Genomic DNA, 9731 nt, shown 5'->3' on the forward strand with positions numbered 1-9731 from the left:
CCAATCGTACTTGAATATTGCCCTGTGTGACACTGACACCTCAGCCTGTCCCGTCCCGGGTGACATATACCAATTTAGTAGAAAGTGGGTTATACATCTTTAGATGTATACCTGACTTTCCTACTATAAAATTAAAGAATATAACGGAACGCTGAACTCCAGATTATCAACTTAAACAACATTTATTCAGGTGGTAAATATATACATCTTTAGTTCTTGTTGTTACAGCTTCTGATTGTGTGAGCATAGTTGTTGGGACGTTGTTATGTAGTTGCAAGCGAGCTGTCAAGTGTAAGTCCGAAAGATGTAGAGAGACAGCTTATCACGTCCATGCTCATGGTCGGCCGACCGTAAAAGAGATAGAATTAAGCGGGAACGCTTGCTTGTTTAATTCCACGCATGCGTGAGACTACGCATGCGCACGGCGTTACTACAGGGCTCCCTCGCCAGTGCGAGAAACGCACGATAAATGAAATCTGTTAGAACGCCTGAGGCAGGATGGCCACTGAAAAACACCCACAAGATGTGGTACAAACACACACAAAGAAAATTTAAAGAAATGAAATGTACACTTGTGAAATACATGCATGCAATGTATAAATGAAATGACAATGACAAAACAACCGTGATGACAACTGTCCAGGAAACTGGAATCATGCGATGTAAAAGTCTGATTGTTTGTTTTCCCTGAAAGGAAAGAAAAATGTACGAGTGCACAAGTGTGTGTGTGAGAAAAAACACAGAACAAGTGAAAGTGTCTGTAGTATAGACTGCGAAAAGTTCCAAAACACCGAGATAGAGAAAACCAGTTCGTATTAAAAGTTACACAAGTTGATTGGTGTGTCTCTGGTGGTGGGGTTGTTGGCGCACGACATTGTGGTAGACAGTACATTGATGAAGACGTCGGCGCAGGAACTGCTATAGCTGTGTTCTGTATGTGTGGTGGTAATGATGTTGACAGTGGTAACTTGGCGACGTCGGGAGGAATGCTTGTAGTTGGTAGTAGTAATTGTTGTCGTCACGGTGGTAATCTTGGTTGGCGCACGACGCTGGTGGCGAAAAGGCTGTTTGGTGATGAGTGTTTGAAGAGGTACGCTTTTACAGAACGATCGACAGACAAATCTCTGTACGGCCATTAGCGAAAACCTCGAAGAAAAATTTTCTTAACCCAAGATGAAAAAACGACCGTGCGAACTCAAAAAGGAGAAATGGTGACGAATGGAATAACAGAGGACTCCTTTTATTTAAACGTGTCATACGGTCGAACACCAAAATATATATCAAAGATGATATACAAGTAATTACGTTATACTACGAACATTAGTGAATTCGTAAATACCAGTAATGAGACGATAGAAAAGACAACCGTATGAAATGAATAACAAGAGTTATTGTTTGGCATAAAAGATGTGTGTATGTGAGAGTGTGAAATGCGACATATAAGAACATAATAAAAGACAGGCCGTCTATATGTATGTGAGAAATCACAGCAGAAAGAAAGTCAGTACACGAGAGTTTTATACCAAGTTTTTTTTTTTTTGAGTACACAATTGGAAAGTCGCAGGCTGTAATTCTTGTCTGTTTTATCGTGAGTGGAAACAGCCACTCTAACAGAGGCGAGAATAAAAACCGCGCTTGTTGAGTCGTGTTGACTATGGTTGGAGATGTTGGTAATACGTAGTTCAGTCTCCATGGCTGTATTTGTTCTTTAGTCGGGTTCACCAGTTATAAGTTGGTAGTCCAGAATTCATGCTGCGTTTTTTCTTCGTCGGGGTCACCACTTTAGTAGAAAGTGGGTTATACATCTCTAGATGTATACCTGACTTTCCTACTATAAAATTAAAGAATATAACGGAACGCTGAACTCCAGACTATCAACTTAAACAACATTTATTCAGGTGGTAAATATATACATCTTTAGTTCTTGTTGTTACAGCTTCTGATTGTGTGAGCATAGTTGTTGGGACGTTGTTATGTAGTTGCAAGCGAGCTGTCAAGTGTAAGTCCGAAAGATGTAGAGAGACAGCTTATCACGTCCATGCTCACGGTCGGCCGACCGTAAAAGAGATAGAATTAAGCGGGAACGCTTGCTTGTTTAATTCCACGCATGCGTGAGACTACGCATGCGCACGGCGTTACTACACCAAAAAACAGCCTCGACCAGTGAGATGGTACGATGATGCCTCTCCACAGCCCCATTGCCACTTGGCCAGTATGCTGCCCTGAAAAAACACCTGACATGCCACTTGTCGAGCATTTCCCTCAGCATCTCAAGTGAAACGCAGTGCCGTTGTCCACAAGCAGCTCATCCACGGGGCCTCGTTCTAGGAATACCTCATTCAGCATTCTTGTGATTTCCTCCCCATTCCCCGTCTTCATCTCCCCCTATATGGCCAACCACCCCATCAACCATCAAGATGTTTCCAGTTGAGTTCCACTGGAACGCTTCCTTCCTCATGCACACCCTGAGCGGGGTCAGTGGACTGGCACCTGTCGCAGCTCCCAACTACTCTTTGCACACTCTGCCTGGTCACGTCAGAGTCAACTTTCCTGGCTAGGAACAGGGTCCTGTGCACCCCCATATGATGCATGGTATGCAATCTCTTCAGCTCCAAGTCACTCAGTCAACACACAGCAGCCACACCTTGCTCCAGATCCTCTGGCATCTGCAACCAGGCTTTCTTTACTCTGGTCAGGACGTCCGCTTTATTCCTTTCAGAGGGCACAAAAACCACACTCAGCCTCATGTCAAACTCAGCAGCTAACTTACCCAGAATTCCCAAACAGCATTTTATCAGCATATCTGCACCCCCTTTGGTTCACATCCTCCACTCGCTGGTGACCACTGATCCCACCCACCTATGTACAGTAGCTGAATCAGTCTGGATCTCGATGGTACACAGCCCCCACCTCAGGGCCAGGTTCAGCCCTTTCAACACAGCATCCAGCTCTGCCACTACTGTAGCAAAGAAGAAACAACATCAACAAAGAAGTGGTTCTCTTCAAGATTTTATGAGCAATATCGTAAACTGGGACTCCCTAAGATTAGGCGAATGAACTGGGAGAAGCCCAACACCGAATCTCGTCAGCCGCACCAGTTGTCGAGAGCTGTAGCACAAGGGCTGCCCTCGACTCGGACGAGACTACCCGCCGAAATAGCTTGTGATGTAAAGGAAGAAAAAGACAGAAGTGAAGAGAGAATTACGGTAGTCTTACCTGTCAGTCCAGAAAGAGGGTCACTTTCAACGTGTACATGCTGTCTCAACTTGCAAGGTTCACTCCACATCCATGTACGCTATCCGTCACTGTACAGTCTCACACGTCTGCTCTGATGCACTTTCCACCATCAACTGACTCCTTGCGCTTCATTGATGCCGCATGCCCACCACGGCACTTCCAGTGGGATTCACTGGCCCCACTTCCGACAGGACATGTCTACTCACTCACTTCCAGTCCTTCCCTACAACACAGCCTGGTTCATAACACCACAAATAATAATAATAATAATAATAATAATAATAATAAGTGCCCTGATGCAGTACCAGGCAGTGGCTCTCATAGCTTCTGATCTTAACTGATTGGAAGTGTTATCATGTACCTGTTTTGTCTTGATATAAAAAATGGGTTACAGCAAATATTCTGCTCAATACCACAGATTTGCTTGTCAGTTGCTTGACCTTAACCAGTTGAGCATGTCCCTTGGTGGCTGAAAATATGTGCACCTCTGATCATAAGCAGAAGTAGTGGGGGAGTATCATAGCAATGTGTTGAGAGAAATTCTTTGGGGTTTGAATGATTCACATCTGGAAATGTGGGTGTTTTGTTCAACATCCTTAAACAACCCTTATTCAGAGACCCTTTGAGCGGAATGGGTTACTCGACCTAAAGAAAATTCTAACAGGCTCCACCTGCAAGGTCACATACTGTTTATCTTGATATGAGATCACCATGCTGTGAACATATGGCTGTGAGACATGTGTCTGGTGTACTCTAATCAGACGGGTAGTCATGATGGGTTTACTGGGCTTTATATATTTTAGCCCAGTTTCACTTTGATGGCATGCACTGTTCTCTCATTCAGTAATAATATCATCATCATCATCATCATCATCATCGTTTAACGTCCGCTTTCCATGCTGGCATGGGTTGGACGATTTGACAGAGGACTGGCGAACCAGATGGCTGCACCAGGCTCCAATCTGATCTGGCAGAGTTTCTACAGCTGGATGCCCTTCCTAACGCCAACTACTCCAAGAGTGTAGTGGGTGCTTTTACATGCTATCAGCTCAATGGCCAGTCAAGCGGTACTAGCAACAGCCATGCTCAAATGGTGGTTTTTACATGCCACCTGCATAGGAGCCAGTCCAGCGGCACTGGCAATGACCTCGCTTGAATATTTTTCATGTGCCCCCGGCACAGGTGCCAGTAAGGCAACGCTAGTAATGATCATGCTCAAACGGTGCTTTTTACATGCCACCAGCATGGAAGCCAGTAAGCTGCTTTGGCCACGATCATGCTTGGATGACCATACCATACCAGCGCAATCGTCTCTCTTGCACACCACAACTGATGCTTCTTAGGTCCAACTTTTCTCTCAAGGTACTCACACTCTGTTGAGTATGCACACTGACATTATACATCCAGTGGAGCATACTGGCTTCATTCCTTGCAAGCTTAAGCATGTCCTCAACAGTCACGGCACATGTTTCACTGCCATGTAGCATGGCTGTTCATACACATGCACCATACCTTTTACTCTGAGCAAGAGGCCCTTTGTCACCAGCAGAGGTAAGAGCTCTCTGAACTTTGCCCAGGTTATTCTTATTCTAGCAGCTACACTTTCAGTGCACCCACCCCCGCTACTGACTTGGTCACCTACGTGACGGAAGCTATCAACTACTTCTAGTTTTTCTCCCTGGAATGTAGCAGAAGTTGTTCTCTGCACATTTTGAGTGTTTATTGCTCCTGGGTGTCTGTCACATACAAAAACTATCTTCCCAGTTAGCCTTCTGTGGTGTGATGGAGGAAAAAGACAACAAGAAGCAAAAGGACAACAAGAAGCAAAAGGACAGAATGAAACGTTGGACCTTACCTTGTCGACCGCAGCGGAGTACACAATCTCTCCTGATCAAAACATGTCTTTCTCGTAACCTCGCTGTTTTCTCACTGACGCACGTGCTAGCCTTCGACCGCGTGTAGCCCGACTTCCGGTCTGGCTTCACTTCTGTTTGCCTCATCCCTCTCCACCAACAACACACAGCTCATCACAGCCCATAACACCACACGCCCCCGCTGATCTATAGATCATTCAACCGGCTCTCCCACTCAGTCCTCGCTCCCGAACTACCTTAATTGGTTTCATAATCAGCCAGCCAGGGAGGAGGGTGCCTCTCCCTCTGTGGTCACTGTGCGACCCCGGGACTGGCCTGAGTTCCTGGCGCGCTGCCTTCATCATCTTGCCTACTGCTGCTGTCTTCATCATCCTGCCCACTGCAGCTGGTTCCATCCTCTGAAGCATTGACAATCTTCCGCACATCCAAAACATGGCGTGGCATACCATCGACCGAGACATTGTTCTTTGAATTGATGGAGGTTATAGTTCCTTTCCCCCATTGTGATGTGCACCGTGCATTTGGGGGTTTTACCCATACTTCTTCCCCGATCTGCACGAAGGTGTGCTCTTCTTCTCCCCGGAGTCACATTGATGCAATACACGGGTGCCTCCACTCGTACCTGAATATTGCCCTGTGTGGCACCGACTCCTCAGCCTGTCCTGACCTGGGCGACATATTATACCAAAAAAAACGGCCTCGATTGGCGAAATGTGGCCCCTCTCTGCCATGGTCTTGATGTTACGATGATGCCTTTCCACCAATCCATTTCCACTTGGCCGGTATGCCGCACTGAAGAAGCGGCTGACCTGCCACCCGTCAAGCATTTCTTTCAGCACCTCCAAGCGAAATGCAGTGCCATTATCCAGCAGCAGCTCATCCACGGGGCCTCTTTCCAGGAATATCCCATTTAATACTCCCGCGATTTCCTCTGCAGTCCACGTCTTCATCTCCCTCCATATGGCCATCCGCCCCGGTCCGCAGTCAACCATTGAGAGGTACGTCCCCTGCCAGTAGTGTGTTACGTCCACTGCCAGTCGTTTCCAGTTGTGGGTCACTGGAATACTTCCCGCCTCATGTACGCCCGGAGCAGGGTCAATAGACTGGCACCTGTCACAGCTGCTAACCACTCTCTGCACGCTCCGCCTCGTTACCTCGGAGTCAACTTTCCTGGCTAGGAACAATGTCCTGTCCACTCCCATGTGATGCATGGTATGCAGTCTCCTCAACTCCGAGTCACTCAGACAGCATACTGCAGCCACAGCCTGCTCCGCATCCTCTGGCACCTGCAACCAAGCTCGCTTTACCCTGGTTAGGACGTCTGCCCTGTTCTTTTCGGAAGGCACAAAAATTACGCTCAGCTCCAGATCGAACTCAGCGGTTAGCTCCCGCAATATTCCCAATCGGCGCTTTACCAGCATCTCCACAGCCCCTTTGGTTCACACCCTCCGCTCATTGGTGATGACTGCCGTCACCCAACCAAGCACAGTGGCCGAATTGGTTCTAATTTCGATGGTGCACAGCCCCTACTTCAAGGCCAGGTTCACCCACTTCAGCACGGCATCCAACTCCGCCACGTTGATATGGTTGCAGTCATCCATCTTCCTGAGCCAGGCTGCATCTTCCACCACGGTGCCTCCTATTTCCAAGACAATCCCTATTGCAATGCTACTGGCATCACACCATACGATCCCGCTCTTTGATTTGGGAACATACCAACTGCCCCTCACTGGATTCTCTGCTCTCACTCTGACCAAGACTTCCTGCATCATGTCGGTCGTTTTCTCCCCAACTCTGTCATTCCACTTTGCTCCTTCGGCTCATCTCTTGATGAAGCTACATGCTGTCCGGGGCCATCCTGCAACCGGGTAGTGTCCCACCAGCTTCCCGCACACCGAGAACAGTTCCCGTCTACTCACGCTGGTGCCCAGTTCAGGGATCTCGTTCCCACGCCGAAACACCAACGCACCGGCCTTGTCTCTCCGTAGCTTGAGGCCCAGTGCAGCGCCTCCCTCCATGGCCTCTGGTGGCTTGGCGACCAGTCCGAACTTCTTCAGGTGGCCTATGACCTCCGTTGCTGGCATTATGGTTTCGTCCACAAGGATGTCATCGATGTACGAATTGGTGGCCCTTTTTACTCTGTCCACCTTTCCCAGGATGGGCTTGAGAATTGTTGCCATAATTTTTGGCGCTGAATTTAGCCCAAACCCCAGCCTGGTCAAACAGTATGTCCGGCCCTTATACCTGACAAGCTGATGCTTCCACAGTCTCTCAGCCACATGCACCTGCAGGTATGCCGACTTCAAATCGACGATCGTGGAGGCCCCTGTCATCTGCCTCCATTCTCGCAAGGTGTCCCCGCAGACATCTGTGGCCTCGCCGCCCGTATGACATGATATGTGGTCATTCAGCTCTCGGAAGTCAAGCACTGGTCTGACCTTATGCTTTGTGGGCTGTACCACCGCCATCAGCGGCAGGACTCCGCTCTCTCCTTCTTCTTCCCAAGGGATCAATATGCCCTCCTTAATCCACCGCTCCACCTCCCCCTCGAACTCGCTTCTGGCATCTCCTTTCAAAGTATGCTGGTAGCAGCCCACTTTATTTTTTAACGTCGGGGGCTCTCCCCTCCAGTGCCACTCCACTGTCCACCTCTGGCCATCGAAGGCGGCACGAAAATCCTGGTCTTCAATGGTGTGCGCGGCATAGCTTTCTTCGCGGTTCTCACCAATGCACGGTGTCGCCATACACGGTTTCACTGCGACCCCGAAAGTCACACCGGCCTCGTTGACAGTGACACCTCCTAAACGGGTGATTGCATCCATCCCCATCACCACGTCAATCTCATCCACCAAGTGGCCAACTACAATTGCTTGCAGCGTCAGCTTTGCTCCCTGCACCTCAATCTGCACGTCAGTAATGCCTTCACAGCGTACCTCTCTTCCGTCGACTGCCCTCACACTGCTTTCTCCACTCCACGTCTCTACCACTCCCGGAGTCATCAGGGTCGTTGTACAGCCTGTGTCCACGAGGGCACGCGACATCTTCCCATCCACCAGCACATCAACAACGGGTAGAAAAAAATGCGCCTTTATTGATCCGAAGGGATGACCACTGGCGCAGCAGTCTCCCTTAGACCGTTTCCCTGCAGACATTCGCTGGCTATGTGTCCCGTTTCTCGACAACGGTAGCAAATGACCTCAGGCTTGGGTAACTTGCAGTCTCGCACCATGTGCAGGCCCTGACACCGGAAACACTGTCCTTTGAACGGTCGCACACGTTCCTTGTTCGACCCCTCTCCGCTACTCCTTGGTCGGCCACCTTTTGCTGTTGCCGTTGCTGCCAACGGAGTCGATCTACAACACGAAACTAACATGCGAGCCCTCGTTATTATATCTGCCATGGGCATGGCGTTCACGTCCGGCAGTTTCTGCAATTCGACCGACATGTGGTCAGGAAAACCAGTCACAAACGCCAACTTTACTGTTCGATCCAGCGATTCTCCCTCGTACCCCGCCAGTCTAGCCAACCTCCTAAGTTCGTTGGCAAACACGTCGACCTGTTCGCCAGTCCACTTCGCTCTCCCCAGGCGAGCGTACGCCTCAAACATTCCTCCTGCGGATTTCTATTTTCTCCGCGCTAACTTGGTCCCTCTCTTCCATCTCTAAAAATAGCGCCAACGCCGGACCATCCAAGTACAGTGGTAGAAAGCTTGCCAAGTCGCCTATCCCTTGGAGCTTCGCGACCAGCTTCATCTTTTTTAGCCATGCGACCATGTCTGTGTCGCCGCAAAACGGTTTAATGATATCACTAGAAATCCGGACTACACTCATAATTTTTTTTTTTTTTTCTTATGGGCCGAAATAGCTTGTGGTGTGATGGAGGAAAAAGACAACAAGAAGCAAAAGGACAGAATGAAACGTTGGAGTACACAATCGCTCCTGATCAAAACACGTCTTTCTCGTAACCTCGCTGTTTTCTCACTGACGCACGTGCTAGCCTTCGACCGCGTGTGGCCCGACTTCCGGTCTGGCTTCACTTCTGTTTGCCTCATCCCTCTCCACCAACAACACACAGCTCATCACAGCCCATAACACCACACGCCAAGATGTTAGCCAAGAGGTTGGCACTTGCTGTGGACAAGCTGGTTGGCGAGGCGCAAACATGCACCATTCCAACCAGGACTATTCACAACCTCCACTTCATGTGCTACATCATAGAGAGAGTGAGTAATGAAGATGGCATGGGTGGGGCCCTCAACAATTTAGATCAATCTTTGATAGGGTCAACCATCAATACTTGGCAGCTGTCCTCAATGCAGCCGGGTTCGGTCCGGTTTTCCATGGTTAGATCGCTGCTTTGTACAGCGGCATCTGCTCGTTTGTTCAGGTGAATGCTCACCTGTCGGACCCATTCAGCATCTTGCGCTTGGTCCTCCCTTCTGTATGTACTGACTCCTGAGTCACAACCATGTCCCGCATGATCTAGGATATGGAAGAAGTATGTCTGCTTACACCGACAATGTTATCGTGATAGCATCGAGTCACAGGAATATAGACCTGGTTGGCAACACACTACAAGAATATAAAGCGGTGACAGGAGCAAAAATTGAAGCAGTAAAGT

At 48.8% G+C, this 9731-nt stretch overlaps 1 protein-coding gene and 1 pseudogene across 1 annotated transcript; both read right to left on the reverse strand.

The window, feature by feature from the left end:
- Positions 1-6672: 6672 nt before the first annotated feature.
- LOC149131665 (uncharacterized) lies at positions 6673-8187 on the reverse strand. The gene has a single exon (XM_089338300.1). It carries the CDS (start codon positions 8150-8152, stop codon positions 6932-6934), a length of 1221 nt encoding a protein of 406 aa, XP_089194426.1. The 5' UTR covers positions 8153-8187; the 3' UTR covers positions 6673-6931.
- On the reverse strand, positions 8187-8951 carry LOC149131666 (uncharacterized; annotated as a pseudogene).
- Positions 8952-9731: the final 780 nt, after the last annotated feature.

The sequence above is a fragment of the Octopus bimaculoides genome, chromosome 20, assembly GCF_046866305.1.
Source record: "Octopus bimaculoides isolate indiv1 chromosome 20, ASM4686630v1, whole genome shotgun sequence".
Classification (NCBI taxonomy): Eukaryota; Metazoa; Mollusca; class Cephalopoda; order Octopoda; family Octopodidae; genus Octopus; species Octopus bimaculoides.